Raw genomic sequence first — 18,680 nt, forward strand, 5'->3', positions numbered from 1 at the left:
CTTTTGACGCCCTTCCCGTCGCTAAGTGACGCCCTTCCTCTCCTTTTTCCAGCAGTGGCTAGTATATCCTCAACATTCTCAACATCGAAAGCGAGAAAAACATACATACGAACGACAATGTGAACGTCAAATGGCCCCGTTCAAGCCGTTTGCACAGGGGATGCAGTTGGAGTTGATCCAGTGAGGTGTGATCTGGTCCATTTCCGGGGTTTTGGGGGAGTGTGTTTTGTGTACGTGCGTGTACGCGTGTGTGTGTGCGTGTATTTGTGCGTGCAGTTAAGTGTTTCAAGTGTACCGCAGTGACCGTGGTGAGTTATCTTCGTTTGGTGCGGCTGATATCGCGGGGGAGTGTGTATCCGGTCGGGTTGCTTGCGTGCGTCGTTGTCGTGTGATTGTGTGAACCATTTCCTGTGTAATCTTTGTTCGTTCCGTACCTGCTGAAAAAATCCGTACCACACTGTTGATGTAGATGTGCGTTGTGACAGCGAGTTGGCAAACAAAGACCAATTCGATTAACTGAACTGAATTTCTGCACCGGGAAAGGAAGTTATAAGTATGCGTTTGGTACTGGTTGTGATCTATCTGATACTGATAATGCCCATCACCGGCCTGTGGAGGTAAGCGAGGCTTTATTTTTTCTTGGTTTTAAATTTTATCTCTTATGTTTAATTTAAATATAATACAAATTGGTCAGCCTTCGAGCTGAGCTGGATAGCTAGTTCCTAGAAAGAATGTTCTGGATGCGATTCGGAAAGAGTTCTATCAACTGAATGACTACCTTAACTCTCACTAGACTAGCACAACGAAATTGTAACCTAACTGTTAAGGACAAAGAATGAGGTAACTAAATTTTTAACCAGTAAAAGTGAGGTTATGGTGAAGACATTCAACGAATCGATCATATTTTTATTAAACATAGTTGAGGGCTTTCTTGTGGTAGAAGCGACAACGATAGTATCTTCTCACGGCAGGACCAAAGTTCAAATTCCTTTCGAAACATTCTTCCATAGTGAGGACTATCCAACTATCCATTCGATGACCGGTGTGACTTAGTAGATCGTAAAGCCAGAAAGAGAATTGTTTGTGGAGTTTATGCGTTTAGTTTTTCTCTATTGAATTAATTTTTCTTTTGACGACCCGAATACCCTTAAGTATCCTCGTTTTATTTGATAGAATATTTTAAAATCCCTTTTTTTATTTTACATTTACTAATTTATTATCAGCTTTATTTTAAACCTTCAGGCCATAACCATAAAGACAAAATAGTTTTAAAACAAAATTGTCTTTAACTGAGAGCAAAAATAAGCACACATAAACTGTAATTCAAAATTGAACAACTATTGACATGTTTCCAAGATCTCAACTCATCCGAAATCGATCACCTCTTGAAGCTCATCTCTCCGCAAAATAAACGCCTTAAAATAGCACCGTTTTGTGCTGGCGCACTTTTAGCGTCAAACTGTTTAGCATCCATTTGTGTGCCTCTTGACCCACAATTCCCATCCTTCAGTCTCATTTACGATGCGCTAGGTAATCATCATCTGCGGCCCATTAGCTGCGGCCATTTTAATGCTCGGGCGACACTAAATTCCAAGCGCTTAAATTATGAACTGCTCTAGCGGCGTGATGGCGTAGGGAGAGGAGCGTTCGAGGCGGGCGCCCAGTCTTAACGGTGGAATGCTTTCAGTGTGCCCCCGGGGCTGGAATGGGAAGTCCGAGAGCAGAAATAAAGATAAAATGAAACGTGTGCTCTCTACCGCACACGCTTACTTAGTTGTGTGAATCTGGCCGAGCGAACAGGCGGGAGCGCTAGTTTAGCGATTCAATAAATTATTTGCACCTGTGGCATCTGGGCCCCGAACCGTTGTTTGCAAGATGCACGGACGGCACGATCTGCCGGCCGCATCGATATGTATTCAACACTTTATCTTAATAATTTCATAATTAACCCAAGAACCTGATGGAAGCTGCAATCCGCAGCTTCAAGTGTTAGCGTGTTTGTGTGTGTGTGTGGGGTGACGGTTACCTCTTTTTTGCTTCTCTACCGCTTCTACTGGATGCTGGAAAAGAACGTTTCCTTTTCTGTTTATTTCTTCCGCAATTTGCCGCACCGTAAGCATAACGTGTGTCGGCGATTGCTGCCGTAGCAAGCATATTTGTGCGCTACACTGTTGCAAACAAACTAGTGTCGATGGTCAGCCGATGGGGGCAAAAGATCAGTTTCATCTGGGGGTGCGCAAGGACGCGGCCCACTAGAACGCCAATCACCTCGCTAGCTGTAACGATCTTGCTCCCCATCTCATCGTCCAGCAATACGGCGAAGAGATACGATTACGACAAACTGCTGAGCAGCCATTAAATGCATCCTTAATTACATTTACGCTTTTAGAAGCGATTATAAATATTATAAACTGCCCCTCATTATATCATTAGCGATGATGTTGTGATAAGCGGTCGCCTACTAGTTGACGGAGGCTAGGCCCGCTTCTCACCTAGCTTGGCCCTGACATGGTGGGATCCACTCCTGTCCCACCGTATCGTTCGCCCTAAAGTCATCCCCTGAAGAGACGATCGCACCACGATATGGACTTGGGTCTGTGTTAAACGTTCCGCCTCGAGGAGCCCGTCGATTCTCCCGTCTGTGGATGAAGCGAAAACGTCAGCTAATGTGCGGCCCTCCCAACGCTACAACTCTACTCTACTACGCCGATACACATGGCTATCTCTACCGGCTTGGCTACCGAAGACATGGAAATGCAAAGCCACCCGGACACGCATGCAGCCATGAAATCGGTTGCTAGCACATCATATCACAAGTTTACACTTACCTTGCGTGAGCGACAGATGACACGCTGTCCGTTTTGCGGCGAAAGCCTAAGGCGAAATTGGAGTGCCGGAGAAGGGTGCCGGGAGGTTGAGGATCCTAACTACTTGGCCTCCCGAGAGCGGGATGAGTGTATCTTGATAAGCAATATCGCAATTTGATGAGTATTACGGCAGTGTACGTCAGATAAGCGGGAGTTAAACAAACCGTACGTAACTGGAGAACTGGACCGCAACGCGTCGACCGGTTGCTGCTGCTGGCTGGACGATCCTCCTAAGCAGACATAAGCACATAGACGGTACAATCACTCGCAACCAATCTCTTGATGATCGTGCCTTAATCAAGTTCCCTGTCGCGACGACTCAGAATCCGTTGGGATCATTTCTCATAAATGAGTGCGAGCGGGTAGCCACGCATACGCAAAGACAGTGCCAGTGGAAAAATTATCCTATAAGAAATTCGTTGCACGCATCGCAGCATAACGACGCACGTTTTGTAACAGCCCCCGAAAGATAAACGCTACACACACAAAGTTCCTCTCCATGGAATTTGGACATGTCGTGCGAGGACATCCAAGCGCCACGGCGGCTACTTCACGGATGATCACGGGCACTTCGGGAGATGACGCGTTCCGATGACCGTAGCCGGCGCGTAGACATCCAGAGGTCATACTTGAAATGCTGAACCAGCAGTACGTTTGGCGACAACCCCGTGTACCGCCGCGAAGGTCCACGGTTATCTAAATCTTTACGATTTTGAACCCCAAAACCTCAAACCGTCTTTCGCGAGCGTCAGACCCATCAAGCTGGACGCGGACGGTGAGACTTAGAAGCAGACGAACGTCAGCAAAGCATTCCGCGACGGGTGAAGGCGTGCGGCGTTGAGAAGGGTCGACACAAATCCTGACGTTCGCTAGCAATCGTGGACGCGTCCCGGCATACGCATTCCTCCACGTTCGCGAGGGTTCGGGGCGAAAGTGCTCCAGCGCGGTAACAGTGTGGGCTCCAGATTTTTCAAATCTTAAACCTTCCTATGCTAATTTTGCAGAATGTATCATTTCATCAGCCGATTTGGAGCAGGCTTATCTACCTGTCCGAACGGTTGGTATTTGGTGCGCCAAAATGAAAAATCTGTAAAGGCAAAGCGGGTTAATCGCTTCAACCGGCCTTATCATGGCTACCATTTGACAATTGAGATAATGGTAACAGGAGTTTGCATTTACCCAACCGCTTGCTGGGCGGTAGCTGCTGGAAGCTTCGAGAGGATTTTTGTACCTTTCGGCAGTATTTCTGCTGGAATGATACTGCTGCTTCGCAACAAAGACATCATCTTTTACTTCAGGATTTATTGATCCAGTAGAAAGTATTCTGTCAGACAAGCTTTACAATTTGGGATCATTCTGGCTTTGGTCCTCGTTTTTTGTATGTTTGTATCGAACGGGTAGTGAAAAGAAAATGGCCACCACCTTTCCGTTGCAGTTTGTTGCAATTGCAAACGATCCCTTGCATCCCTGTTGTGCCAACAATCACTTACCGGAAAGCTCCAAAAGTGTCCACCCCGAACCGAATCAACAACGCGTACAGGCCCGTCTACGATTACATCGGAGACATTTGCGTTGCTGAAAATGGCTGTCACTAGGGACAGCCGTAACCGGATACTTTCGACCCATCAAGCACAGTAATGGCCATCAGTGCGCTTTTGGGTAGCGATACCTGGGCTGGATCCTGTGTCACCCATTCACCAGCCGAGGATCTCGTATCGAGCGATCGATTCCACCAGCAAGCGTAAAAGCGTAACGGAACCGATATCCTTGAGAACGGCTTCGATCGGTACATCGAATCCGGCAGGCGGCCATCACTTTGATGGCAGCCAATCATGTCGAAAGTCATATTCATTACCCATCACGCACGCCTCCACCTCTCCACCAATCGCCAGGACGATGTCCTGCGTCGACGCATGAGGCTGAATTGATGAAGAACGGCAACATAGCGAAGCAACAAAAACATAAAAAAAATTCTTCCAAAAACATTGATGCGCATCGACGGTTAAGATCATAAAATTGGCTCAGTGATCCGTAATCCATACCGCACTGGAAGGTCTCCCTCTCCGAACGGAGCAATCCGTTCCCTCTTGCCTTCCACGCCCGTGTTCGGTCCTGTGTACTTTCAACCTGCCACTCGAAGTGGAAGCAAAACGGAGATCGATCACTGTTTATACTGGAGCCGTTTCGGCGCTGTTACAATGTTTACATTGAATAATACACTCCACACCGCACGCCTGCCACACACTCGGCTAACACAATCCGACCACGCGTAGCTCACGGGAGTCATCGCGCCGACATTACGAATCAACCTGATGTTCGGCGTACCGCGGCGATAATTAGCTTCATTAGCGGCGTTGGATCAACTCATTAGCCGGGAGCGGCGATCGTATTGATTATTTCATTGCGGTTGATGATCGGTTTCCTTCCCGAAGTGGCAGCTGCGATCGGTAGGCGATGGGACGTTTTAATTGCAACTGTTGTTGCCAACCCAGGCCATCAGGCTCATCCTGGCGGAATGCGTCACTCGGGGTCGGTTTTGTTTTTTCGTCGTTGCTCTCCCTGGAATCCGTCTAGCGTGCATCCGCTGCACGGGCGATCTGTCAATCTTCACCTGTGCGTGCATGCACCTGTAGAGCCGGGTTTCCCATCGTTTGGTTCGGTAAGTTTTGCTTTGTAAAGCTACACCTCGGTCCCTTATTGGCCTACGGGCACCATTTGCATTCCTGCGCTTCCTTTGCGAAGCGAGTGTGTGTTCGTGCGCGTGTGTGTGTATGTGTGTGTGTGTGTGTTGGTAAGCAAACACACACATATATAGAAAAAAATCGATGAAGATATGTTTTTCAATCCCCCGGGTGACAGGACCATGTCACCCCGAACCACTGTGACCCGGTAAAGGTTCCAAATTACGGGTGGCTGTGGTTTGTGGAGTGCCGGCACCCACTTGAACGAAGGAGTCAAATGTTTGATGATTTTGTTACACTACCTTTTCGCCTGGCTCTCATCCGTACCGCATACACCACCAAAAACCCCTGCCATGGGACCGTCCCGTATCGAGAGGACGAGAAAAAACAAACTACTTCAATATTTTCAAGATGACGGCGAATAAATAGGCAAGCATCTTCAGATGCACTTTGAGCCTGTTTGGCCTTTGGGATCGAGAATCGGGTAAGGGTAAGGCGCACCAACGGTTATGGACCCGTGTGCGGAGCTATTTATGCTGCGGCTCTGTCATGTTGTATTTGCTCAAGCTGAATGCATTCTTGCCGTTGCTCCCATAAGGGCCCGTCGCTCTGCTTGTGGCTGCGTTTGCAAAAGCAAACTGGCCATGTGAACAAAACAAAAAAAAAAAAAATGGTGGAGGATAATGTGGGTTTAAATGCATTTTTTGCTTTACCTTTTCGGCTTTACGGCACGGGTGGGATAAGGAGTGGCTGCCCTTTGCCTGCCCGGTAAATCCACCATCCCTGCCCGGTAAAGCTTTTCGATCCGAGCGCGTCGCATCAAAGCAAAGTGTGACGGTTTTCCGCTTCGTTGGTCCTGAAAGCGTGTCTGTTTGTAGGCTCTTTCTTCCATTTCGTTGGCTCTTGACGGTTGGACCCGCGATGGGTGAAATATTGATCTTTTATCTCCCCGAGCGACTCTCGGAGTTGATTAAGCGAATCATCACGTACAAACAGCGGTCAGCGGGTGTGCGGGGGGCACCCTGGGAACCGGAGCGGTTCCCTGGTGGTGGTGGTGCGTGAAGCCGATCCGAGGTGGTCGTAGCCTGATGTCGTTTTAATTTACGATGATTTAACAAGCACCGAAGGGAATAGACACCAGCCGTCTAGAGACACTTTACTAATGAACAGTTAGACGAGTTGACTTCGTAATACTCTGGAGGTTGCAGCACTATGGGATTATGTTTGGTAATATTGGGAAAAAATGCCCCGCTTTTGGTACTTACGGGCCAACAATTATATTCGACAGAAACAATATATTTGAAACGTATATTGTAGATTTATCGAGTAATGTCCACCTTTTTTCATGCTGTGTTTTACATCGGAATATATTACCAATTTACCAAATATTTAATATTCCGTTTAAATACTTTTTTTAAATATTTTGCTTTAAAATTTAATTTTAATGTACTTTAGAAAACTGTATTACTTTTTCTTGAAATGCTTCCATTACTAAGTCTCATTCTTAGCAATACGGCCTGGCCGTCCCTTATGAATAAAAAAATAAAAATAAAAAAATAAGTCTCATTCTTACTCAATATTGGAAAACGCGGCATAAAGTTCTTTTAGGACATTTCCACAGGGCTATGAACGTTCAATTTTAGCTCTCCAAATTGTATGCTCTGTTAGCAAATTCATAGCAAAATACAAAGAAGTTGAAGCTTTGTTCTTCAATCCATCCCAATTTCTCGGCCGTACTTCCAAAGGCATCACCGCCATTACTTCAACTCAATTTAAACTTACCACGCCGGATCTTTTCGCGTGGACAGCTAAAAGACTTTACGAACTCGGTTGTTCTGTGACATTCTCATGACATGGCTAGCCTATGCCTGGGGCCTCACAAGCCCAACTCGCTGCACAATGGTCAAATCATCGTCAGTACCATAGCATGTCCTCCAGTGTCTGTCTCTTGTGAAAGAGATAGTGCCGCCGCTCTACACAGGAGCTGGAATCAAATGCCATCCTTCTTATTGAGTTATGACTATACAACTAGGTGGTATCTTTAAGTCCAGTTGGCTTTTAGATGACATCTTCATCAGAAAAAAAAATAGTTAAGACTTCCAACACAAAAGGTTCTACATCATCAATTATAGCCAAAAGAAAAACAATTGCACAAATAGAAAGCTCCTCAACTATTGTATGCAGAAAGCCTTACCGCGAAAAAGCAAACAAATTCCCGTTTGTTTGTGTAACCTACTAAAAGCTCATTACTTTTATTACTTCCCAAAGATCAACTCGTCCAACTCTGTCCAACTTCACGCATTCACCAACAGGGGGGGAAAAAACAATGTTTGTTAACTGCAAATCGGTGCGCACGAAGAACGAAACAAAAAAAACCTCTTACGCAAATAAAAGTAAATTGCACAAAATGAGTTAAGTCTCTTCCTCGCGCTAGCTTGCTTGGCTGGCTGGCTGGCTTCGTGTGCAATCTTGCGCAACGAACGAGATTTTCTTCCTAGGACACACAGACGACTAGCGTGACGAATGCGTCTAGGCTTCGAAAGGAACTCGTCCGCACGTGCGTGGGGCACAAAAGACTACGGCTTTCCTTTGGGGTCGGGTGTCCATCATAAAGATTGCTGTTGGACATGGGAATGGGAGGACCGACTCCCATCCCACTCCTTCCTTCCCTTCCATTTCCGATCCACCGGAAGGTACGGTGTGTCATGAATGGTTAGCGATTGTTTAAATTGAAATTAAAATGCACAAGTTCATAAAAGTAAATAAACGACTAGCTGAAGAGTGTTAATAGCGTTTCAAATTGTGCCCATCGGTTGTGGGGCGGTCGTCGAGTTTGCGGCCATGTTCAAACACGCCACCATCGTGCGGCGAAGATCTGAGCCGTCCACGGATACGGAGTATGGATTGGTACGTACCGGTGGATCGTTGCGATGGCTGCAAGAAGTCCACGAAGCGAACCGGTGGTGGTCGCAGTTGGGTTGGTAAATTTACACTTCACCAGGCCGGTACCATGTCGACCGGTGTGTGTGCATCAATCTAAATGCATAATTGAGAAAATTAAGTTAAACACAGCACCTAACAGCAAACCTCCCGTTGGAAGCTCTTTCTCATTTCGGAAGCTAGCGATGTAGATTGCACAGGTAGTAGACACACGGCAGGCAATCGAGCAGGGAAAAGTGTTTCGCGTTGGGGCGAAACATTCTGAAAACGACTTGCTTCGTACAGCTTTCGCTCGAAACGTACCGCCATTACCAAACGAAGATCGGCACGGGACAGACTGAGTGACAAGCGATTATTTTCGCACGAATTCAACCTGTATCGTACCGCTCGGAATGGGAAGTCGGTGCGGTGTGGTTCCGGTCGAGATGCTTAAGGCATCCGTAGCGACAGTTGGCAACCATCCTGTGGGGGGGGGGGATGCGATCGTTGCAACAAACAGACACACCACCAGTGCATGGTTCCGATCAACGTCCATTACGTCGGATCGGTGACAAGACATGCTGGCTGCTGGTTTCGAGACTCGTGTCGGTACAGTAGTACACCGTGGCGGGTTTCGTAGTGTGCTAGGGCAAGATGAAATTGCTGACAAACGGGAGGGCAAAAAAAAAGCTACTAGACTCACGATGCATCTCACGATTGCGGAAGAAAAGCAACCATTGCTTAGCAAAGATCGACTGCGAAACGCGAGAAACACAGATGGCCGAGTTGGAGCGCGGGCAAGTACAAGTAGCAAACGCTCCGACAACTGTTGAAATTATTCGTTACCGGTGATTAGTATTCAATGAATTCGTTGCATTCGTTAGTGGTTGATTTGTGCCGGATACATCACCGCACAAACTCGCGAACCCGCAGGGCTACAGTTGCATGATAATGTTTCCATTCAGCCACTACACAATGATGCCATATATCCTCGCAATGAGTCATAAAATCAGGTTGACAAAGTAAGCACTAGTATGTGCCGTGCTCCGGTGTTACACTCAACGCTTTTGACGTAATTTATGGCAGCATTCTAGATGATTTGTCGTGCCTGACGAGCTTGGGAACTTAGGAGCAGCGATTGCAGCATCGGCGAAGTAGAAATTAGTAAATAATTTATGGTTTCAAAATATCACACACAAGTGTAAAGATATTGATCCAAAGCGAACATTAAAGTCCTGTTCAAACAACACATCCATTCATCATCTGTTGACCGAACCAGCAAGACAAAATGTCTCATTCATTTGTAATTTGTCTCTAAAACATCACCACCCCTCCTCCAATAAACTCCATTTCCCATCGTGCTCCAAACTCTGACTAACACATCCATCCGAAACCAGAAATGCAACGTGTTTCATTTCCTGCTTCATCCTTCAAATTCAAATCAAGCTACCCCTTCAAAATTGGTCTCCCGAAAACCCAACCCATCAACTCACACATCGCACACAACAAAAGGCGCGACGCGTTAATTAGTCAAATTAAAGCTCAGCAAAGCCTAGTAATAGCTACGACACACCGCCATAAACACCGGCTTCCTCGTGTTTCTAATGTTTCTCTAAATCGTCTCACCAACTTCATCAAATAAAGCGACAAATTGAAACCGAATATCAACAGTTTTATGCTTCGTTTTTTTCGTTTCGTTGTCCGTTTTTTTTTGCTGCCCAGGTTTGCTATCGACGGTTCTAACCCTGGGCCCCGTGGGCTCGGGAAAGATCGGTGAAGGAACAGCAATACTACAAGTTTATGTCTTTATTGGCCACAGACAAATGGTTGCTACCATTCGGACCGATTGGTCTTAGCGGGCGATCAACAACGGGTGCTATTTAAATTTATAATTTCTTTCTCCCGGTAGGCAAACGCTTCGGACTGTGAGGCCCCGGTTACGGGTGAGCAGGGGCCAGGGTTCAGAGATTTTTATCTCATCTCCCGCCGTTTGCGATCGTTTGACTGATCGTGAAATGTTGTGTTCCAACGGTGGAAACACTAGTCAATCCATCGATCTACTCCATTCTGCTTTGCTTCTCCAGAACGATTGGAACAACTTGCATTTTGAAGTTCGGCCAAATTGATGCCGACTGATAAGATGTTGTGGATGTGGTCGCGTGGATGATAACAAATGACGCAGCAGTCTCCAGGTGACACGGTGATCACGGTTAGTCATTAGCGCCTTCATTCGTCACTCGCCCACTGCCGACCATTAGTCAGTCAACCCGGGTTAGTCATTGCGTTTGTTTGGCTGCCCGTTGAGCCGGTCGTAAAAATCATCGCGCCTGCTATCCGTCCGGATCATTACGCGATGGCGTGCTGGGGCCAAAGCACACCGGAGAAACCGTTAAAAACGTCATAACGGCGTCTGGAAAATGTACATGCTCGTGCATCCTCCGAGGGGCCTACTGCCGGTTGCCAAGTGCGTCGCAAAGTGAAAATTATTTATTTTAACTCACGATTATTTACCTTTCAATGTAATGAACTGGAACAAGTTGTACAAGCGAGCTAGATACGAAGAAATTAGGTAGCTCTGCGTTTTTTTCCTTCTTCTTTCTCCAGTGTGTAGCTTTATTTCGCTCTGTCTCACAACCATCGCCAGCAGAGCAGTGTTTATAAGGGGGTGGTATGATCATTTTTATACGCATAGTGCCGAGGCCATGGTAAGGGAAGATGGGTAAGGGGTTAATAGCGACGAAACAGAAATGAGCTGAAAATGCTGGAAAAATGCTCAACAGCCAATTGCACGAGTGGTTAATAATCGGTTTTGAATGGGGCTTTTTCAATCCCGACCATCGCTTCCCAATGGGGCCGCGCGGTACCCCCCCCCCCACCCAAAAAAAACGGACACATTACTGGTACGGCCGACGGGTAAGCTGAAGCCAATGGATAGAAACGATCTTCATTATTGAATTTTATGGCCCTGCCCCTGCCAAGGGCGCAAGCTATATTTAGCTGTCGTGTGAAACCATCTCACCCGGGAAAGGAAGCAAAAACAGCCAGCCAGCCAGCCAGCCAGCAGGAACCAACTAATTCACTCACCTGCACTTGACGTCTGTGCAATAGACTGTTGATTGCGCTGATTGGTTGGTTCATGTGGTGTGTTCTGGAAGCTGGTTGTGTGACTGTTTGGACGGTTTTGCGAAGCAAACTACTGTTTCGCACTGCGTGTCCATTGCGTAAGCTGGGACGGGACGGTTTCCAGCCAAATCCCAGTGTCGGAAGACACTGCTGCTGCTGACACATTGAACTTGAACCTGACCTGCAAAAGAGGCTGTTTATGTTCGCGAACAATCGGCTGCAAACGGTGTTTGTGCAACGATCATCAAGCCGTGTCTTTTGCGTGTTGCTGCACATTGCGCTAATGAAGTGTTAAGGGAACGAGATGCCACCTATAAGGGGATGGTAATGCTACCATTAAGCTTACAGCAATTACTACCACTTCTAGTAATGGCTTAGCTCATCTTATCATATTTTACGCATTAAACTGTTACACATACATATCAGCATAAAACTTATCTTTCTTTCTTATTTTTTGCTCCTCTTTCCAGAGCCGAAGGTAGCAATGTGCTGCTCGATCCGGATCGGGTCTGCGAAAGCAAGCACCGGAAGTCGCGACGGCTTTCGGGAAAGTTGGCCGACATCTGCAAGAACGACACATCGCTGATGCGCGAGATTCACCGCGGAATCAGCCTCGGTTTTCGGGAATGCGAGAACCAATTCCGGCACAACATGTGGAACTGTTCCTGGACCATCAAACGCAGCATGCGCCGCATTTTGGCCAAAGGTACGCTGCCCAGCACCGAGTCCACCGTAAATTGTACATAATTGACGAGAGCGGAAAGCCCCACCATGCCGGTGCTTTTTCAATGCAGGAGTGATCTTCATTCGAACTGCTGAGAATCGTTGGTGAAGTCACAAAGTTTCCTGTATGTTGGGCGAGTTCTGATCGTGCTTGTCCCGCAATTGAAAAATTTAAATCGAACGTAACGATATTGTCATCGCTATAAATTACATTCAATCCACCGAACGTTGCACGACGCGAATGTTGCCCGCTTCGCCCCGCGAACCAGCCAGTTTTGTGTGATTATTATTTGACCGAATCCGACCACCGAATTGACCGACCCTTCACACAGGCAGGACAAGGGTCGAAAACATGCTGCACTTGTCTGTCTGTCGAAAGCATGCACTGTTGCGGATCTGTCGCTGTACTGTCGCTGTTCTGTCGTGGCCCTGTCGCGGGCCTTTGAATTGTGGCACTCGCTGAAGAACCAAACGGACATTTCTGGTGTTCCCGAGCTGGAGAGCTGGTTCTTCTGATTTGCTGCCCGATCGGATCAATAAAACAAACAAACAAACAAACGAACGAACGAATCTGCCCTCTCCACATTCGGAAAGGTGGACATTCGAATGTCCGAATCTGTGCGATCTGTCGCTTTGGCATCTGGAATGCTGTGTGTTGGGTTGCTCCCTTCGTCCGGTGATTGTTTCCTATGTTGAGGATGGTGAAGAGCTTGGGAGAGTAGATTTTATACAGTATACTTGTTGTAGTTTTGTGAGAAAAATTAAAAGCATTACTTGAGGTACTGCTACATTTAACGAATTACCAGGTTTCGAAGATGTCAGACCTGCTCTACGTTGCTTTGCTTTGCTTCAAGTTCACTTTTTAATACATCTCGACCTTCATAACCCCCAAACAAGGGAAAGACAAGGGTTGGCTACCGGATGCCTACCGGCGATCGCATCATCCACGTGCGAAAAGGACAGATTGATCATTATACAAGCCAAGCACTGTGGATTATCGTCGTCGTGTCGTGTCACGTGTGTTTCGCCGTCAGTACCATTTAACCCGTCGCCGATAAAGATGGGTCGGGGCTTCCCTACGCACTCCCTCTTCTGAGATCTCTTCAGCTGTGAGCCATTATACAGGGGTTTGACTGTCGGTAGGGCCTTGTCCCACGCTGAGGGCAAACCCTTTTGCTGCGTAACTGTGGGGAAAAACGGACGCGACACCGACAGCGAAGCGACATGGTCTGACATTCAAACCATGACAATTCCTCTGCTCGTAAACTGTTTCATGTTTCGCGCACGCTCTGTCTACCGCTGTCACGGGGAACTTTGGAAGATAAATTTCAGGCCAAGTTCAGCCAAGCCAGAGGGCCGATGATCCCGATTGGGTGGAGTGTATTTCGGCTGCCAAACCCGTCCACTCGTCCACCGCGGTTTGAAGATAAACAATCTCATTGCAATTGTCAAGATTACATCACTTTAATTCAATAAACATTAATTTTGATTTTGATTCGCCATAAAGTTAATTTAAGTTATTCACAAATTGACAGTTAAATTGTACCGCTGCCGATGCGATTACCGTGCGCGGACTTTGTTCTTCCGCTTCGTGATCGTGTTACGAGCTTTCGGGATCTAGACCCGGGTTGGGATTTATTCACTACACATGGGATGGAACGAGAGAGCGAAAGAAGTTGCAGTTCTAGTCACCCTATCCCCTTACCTGGTCCTTCCATCCCGATCGATCCATCGATCCGTACGAGAGATCCCGATCGATCGAGACGGATTACTGACGGTTGAATTGACTACCAAGCAGCTCAAGGCTCAACAGCTCTGACAAAGTGCTCCTGATGGGTGCCGCGGGTGCATAATAATCCACCAACCCACATCATGTTCCCGTCGGTTGTTCGGTGCGTGCCAGACCTGTACACCCGTTCCCCAATCGCGCAACTGCGGAACACTTTCTATCCCGGGACCCTCCCCGCAAACCCCGATGCTTTCCTTCAGAGTCCTCCCTTGGAGCAGCTGCCAGTTACGCTTGCTCGGAATCGATCGTAAAACGATCGATGTAATACATGTTTTGTAAGCAAACACGACACCATCATTATCCATTTGTGGCTTTCGGCCGGACGGTGCTGAACCAAGTGCAAAAGTGCATATGCCGCGGCGGCACACCGGGCAGCAAAAAAGGGAGAAAAATCTCGGCTGTAGATTTATTTTGCCCCCTTTTTGGTACAAATCTCTTTTTTGTTTCGCTGGCCGGACGCTTTCATGGCGTCGGCAATTGGCGTTGGCCTAAAACCGTGTTGCCGGGTTTCATTATTGCGCCGAGTTCATTTGCTGTCCACTTCAATCTCGCGTACGTGACTAAACACGTGGACGGAAAGACGGCTGTTGTCAGAAGGCAGAACCGTACACCTTGATAGTGATCGATCGAGCTTGAGATTGAGAAAATGAACAAATAGGACAGATTTGTTTTAATATGCGTTAGGAATTTTAACGTACGAGATAATTATAATGGAAAAAGCTTGATATGAGTCAAATGGAAATTCAGAACTACGTCAAAGTTCTCTAAATTCAGTACACCTCCAACGCACAAAACTTTGAACCATCCGAAGTTTTGGAATGTTTAATCTCCTAAACCCCCGGGCTGCGTTAACATAAATACTGATGCGAGTTTTAATTTGTTTGGGAAGCAAATAGCTGGCAAACAAATATCGAAAATTTATCGTCCCTGCCCACTTTTGACTAACACATAGATGCACAAACAAACGGGTCGGTGCGCGCGCGCCGTCCGGAAATTGCCAGGCGCTTCGAGAGATTAAGACATCAAACAAAATACCTCCGAAAACGATGAATCAATGCCATCCATAAACTTTAACGACTTTGCGCAACTTTGCACCAACACCAACCAGAAGGAGGAATCGCAACAGCAACAACAACAAACAAAAACCACATCAAAAACATCGAAAGCTGGAGAAACCATCTCACCCTTACATTGCAGGCGTGAAGGTGGGCGCCAACGCAACGTAATACACCTTGTGGAACCGAAAAACACTCAGCAAACTGTTTCCACCAAACACCACCCATGCGTTCGCGGGTTGCTGTTTCCAAACCTGACGTCGAGGAAGACTGGTCGGTTGCCGTTAAAATAGCTTAATTCTAAGCTTCCCAGCTAGGAAGCGCCAATAGGAGACTCCAAAGTTTCACAACCGTCACCGGCTTGTCGTCCGGTTTATGAAACACTCCGGGCCGGAAGATTACACCTTTTTTGAAGTTGATGGGGTGCGATATCGGTTTGGAAGTTGCCTAAAATTTGAGCAAATATTGAACGTTCAAATTTGGTGTTGATAATTTTCCTCCACCTTCACGATGGAGGCGCTCGGCTTGGCACACAAGACACTGAACGGTGGTCCGTCCGTGCGGGTTAGAGCAGGCTGTTTATGTGCATATGTTTGGGCAAATAATTAGCATCCTGCTTCCCACTCATGCTCTTTAAGGGATTGCTTTGGTAGGGAAACGATTCCAAAAAAAAAAGTTACGGGTTTCTTTTTTAAGATCCTCACCTGTAACATCCAGCGAAATTTGGGTAGAGATATTAGCGTCGAGTTATGCAAATGATGCACAGATTGTGGTGGGTTTTCGATCGATCGGATGCCTAATTCAATTAAACGATATTTGTCGTATCACTTTACGGCAGGACTATCGCAAATAGCAGGCCGCACCTTAATCAGCGAACCTTAATCAGCTGCTGACTTCCGCCATTCGCCGTTCTCATGTTCTTTAACTCTTTCCCTACTTCCCTCACTCTCTCTTTCTCTCTCTCTCTTTCCCAGATACGCGCGAAACAGCGTTCGTGCACGCGATCACCGCCGCCGGCATTACGTACGCGGTAACGAAGGCCTGCACGATGGGCGACTTGCTCGAATGTTCCTGCCAGAAGCACTCGAAATCAAAGCCGGCCGAGGACGGGCGTCGCGGTGGACGCGGGGGCGGCTTCAGACCAGCCGGTGGGAACCGTCGCCGTGTCGGCAACCGGGCCAACCAGAACCTGGGCACCCCGATTGCGCCCTATCAGCAAAATGTCAATGCGAATCCAGCCTACAGCACACTGACAGCGGCCGAGATTGCGCGAAATGGTCGCGTACCGGGATCGGTTCGCCGACCGCACGGACGTGCCCAGCGCCATTCACCCAAGGGTGTGAACGCGGCGGGCGGAATGGCGGTTGGTGGGATGACGGGGATCGCTCCTACGGCGGGCCTGCCGAAGGAACTTCCCACGATACTCACCGTCCAGGAGGACAAATGGAAGTGGGGCGGTTGCGATGATAATGTGAATTTTGGGGTCCGAAAATCGAAAGACTTCTTGGACGCACGGTTGCGCAAGAAGAGTGACATTAAGACGCTCGTACGGCTCCACAACAATGACGCGGGACGATTGGTAAGTGTGTACGTGTGTGTGCGTGTGTGTGGGCTGTACTGTACGCTAAACAGTTACCAAACTTGTATGGTTATTTTGGATCTTTTCTTCTCTCGCTCCCTCGGCTCCGTCGCGGGACACAGGCCGTCAAGCAGTTTATGCGCATGGAGTGTAAATGTCACGGGCTGTCCGGATCGTGCACGACCAAGACCTGCTGGATGAAGTTGCCACCGTTCTCGGAGGTGGGCGCCCGGCTGAAGGAACACTTTGACGGTGCGACAAAGGTGATCGCACGGAACGATGGGCACAGCTTCATGCCGGACGATGCGACGATCAAGCTGCCGACCAAGCGCGACCTGGTGTACACCGAAGATTCGGACGACTTTTGCGAACCGAACGCCAAAACGGGCTCGCTCGGGACGCACGGGCGCGAGTGTAACATCACGTCGAGCGGGGTGGATGGGTGTAGCCTAATGTGCTGCAAGCGCGGCCAGTCCCATAGCCAGGTGGAGGTGAAGCGGAATTGTAACTGCAGCTTCAAATGGTGCTGTGAGGTTACGTGCAGCACCTGCATCGACATCCAGGATGTGTACACCTGCAAATGAGGGGAGTATTGCTGGGTGCGTGTGTGTATGTGTGTGTGTGATGTGACAGGAATTAAATGTTAGACGAATGTTGGTCTTTCTGTTTCTTGGTGGTTTAAATCACAAATCTTCACAGTATGTGGTGTAGACGACGCGTACGGATTTGAGGGGAAGATAGAGAAGAGATGAAATGGAGCCAGTGGACTGCACAGTGACAGCAAGGACAATTAAGCGTTGACAAGTGTATGTAAGTTATCATTCGAACAGGGAAATCGATGAAGCCAGGCATCAATGCGTTAGAGCAGAAATGTTAAAGACTGATGAAATTATTTGTGAAGTTTAAACATATTTGAGCGCACCACATGTTATTACCTAAAGCAAAAAATCGTATAGTGATGGATGAAAAGCCAGTTGCCACAAAGGATCAAATAGAAGAGAGAGAGAGAGAGAGAGAGAGAGAGAGAGAAAGAGAGAAAGAAAGAAAGCGAGATATAAAACTAGAGAGTATTGTGTGTATATACCGACCAACAACATCCCCAGTTTTCCTTTTTCCTTCCGCCTTTTCATGGCCCCCTACCATACGCGCACCACCACCCTCTCCTTTGAAATCATTTAACTACTCTAATGCTTTTTTGTGATCTGTGGTGAACACACAACCGTAAACCGATTATGATATTTATTGTTAAGTGCTGATCGAGTGTATGATCGAACGATGACTGTGCAGCGGACGGTTTGATTGCAGGGTGAACGAATCGAACGAACGAATTTAGTAGCTTCTTTGGTAGATGCAAGTAAGTGAGCGAGAGTGAGAGAGCTTATGAGAAATCATAATAAAATGCAAAAAAAAAAAATATTGCAGACATGCAGCACACAAACGCAAACGATGTATTACAATGTTGAATGCAAAATGCGAAAGAGTCAGCCGAAAAACCGGGTCGAAGCTTTCTCCCTCCTCCCCTAATTTGCCACTCAATCAAGCCGTAAGCCGTACTTTGTTAAGAAAGAAATGGGGAGTTAAAAAAAAAAACAAAACCCAGCATATACTCCCATCACCTGTTGTGACCTAAATTGCAAAACATTAAATGCTACCTCTTTCCACTGGTAAGCCGCTTCTCAAAACCGCAAAAAAAAAATCTCCCTTCCGAACGCCTCAACCATTGAATGTTTTTGCAATTAAGCACTCCAAAATAAAGAATTCCAGCCTTCAACCAGCCAGAACCAGCAACAATAACAGGCACACAAAAGTCATCCCTTTCAGATCCTGCCCTGCGCGGAAGGCCATCCCCCGGGACGTGCGACAGGATCGTGGCCTCATCGATCGCGCGCTGGCGACGACTAATTTCGCTTGAAATTGATCGTATTAATCGTGCGTCCGTCGGGT

General features: G+C 47.4%; 1 protein-coding gene across 1 annotated transcript; it reads left to right on the plus strand.

The window, feature by feature from the left end:
* Nucleotides 1-487: 487 nt before the first annotated feature.
* LOC126564674 (protein Wnt-6) lies at nucleotides 488-17,320 on the plus strand. Its single transcript, XM_050221760.1, has 4 exons — nucleotides 488-617; nucleotides 12,061-12,296; nucleotides 16,132-16,736; nucleotides 16,859-17,320. The coding sequence occupies exons 1-4, from the start codon at nucleotides 556-558 to the stop codon at nucleotides 17,318-17,320; spliced, it is 1,365 nt and encodes a 454-aa protein (XP_050077717.1). The 5' UTR covers nucleotides 488-555.
* Nucleotides 17,321-18,680: the final 1,360 nt, after the last annotated feature.

This window comes from Anopheles maculipalpis, chromosome 3RL, assembly GCF_943734695.1.
Source record: "Anopheles maculipalpis chromosome 3RL, idAnoMacuDA_375_x, whole genome shotgun sequence".
Classification (NCBI taxonomy): domain Eukaryota; kingdom Metazoa; phylum Arthropoda; class Insecta; order Diptera; family Culicidae; genus Anopheles; species Anopheles maculipalpis.

Excerpts from the sequence above, each read along its gene's own strand:
- LOC126564674 (XM_050221760.1), top strand. The coding sequence starts at position 556 with ATGCGTTTGGTACTGGTTGTGATCTATCTGATACTGATAATGCCCATC. Across the intron at positions 618-12,060 it reads CCCATCACCGGCCTGTGGAG|AGCCGAAGGTAGCAATGTGC; the intron begins GTAAGCGAGGCT and ends TCCTCTTTCCAG. Across the intron at positions 16,737-16,858 it reads ACAATGACGCGGGACGATTG|GCCGTCAAGCAGTTTATGCG; the intron begins GTAAGTGTGTAC and ends CGCGGGACACAG.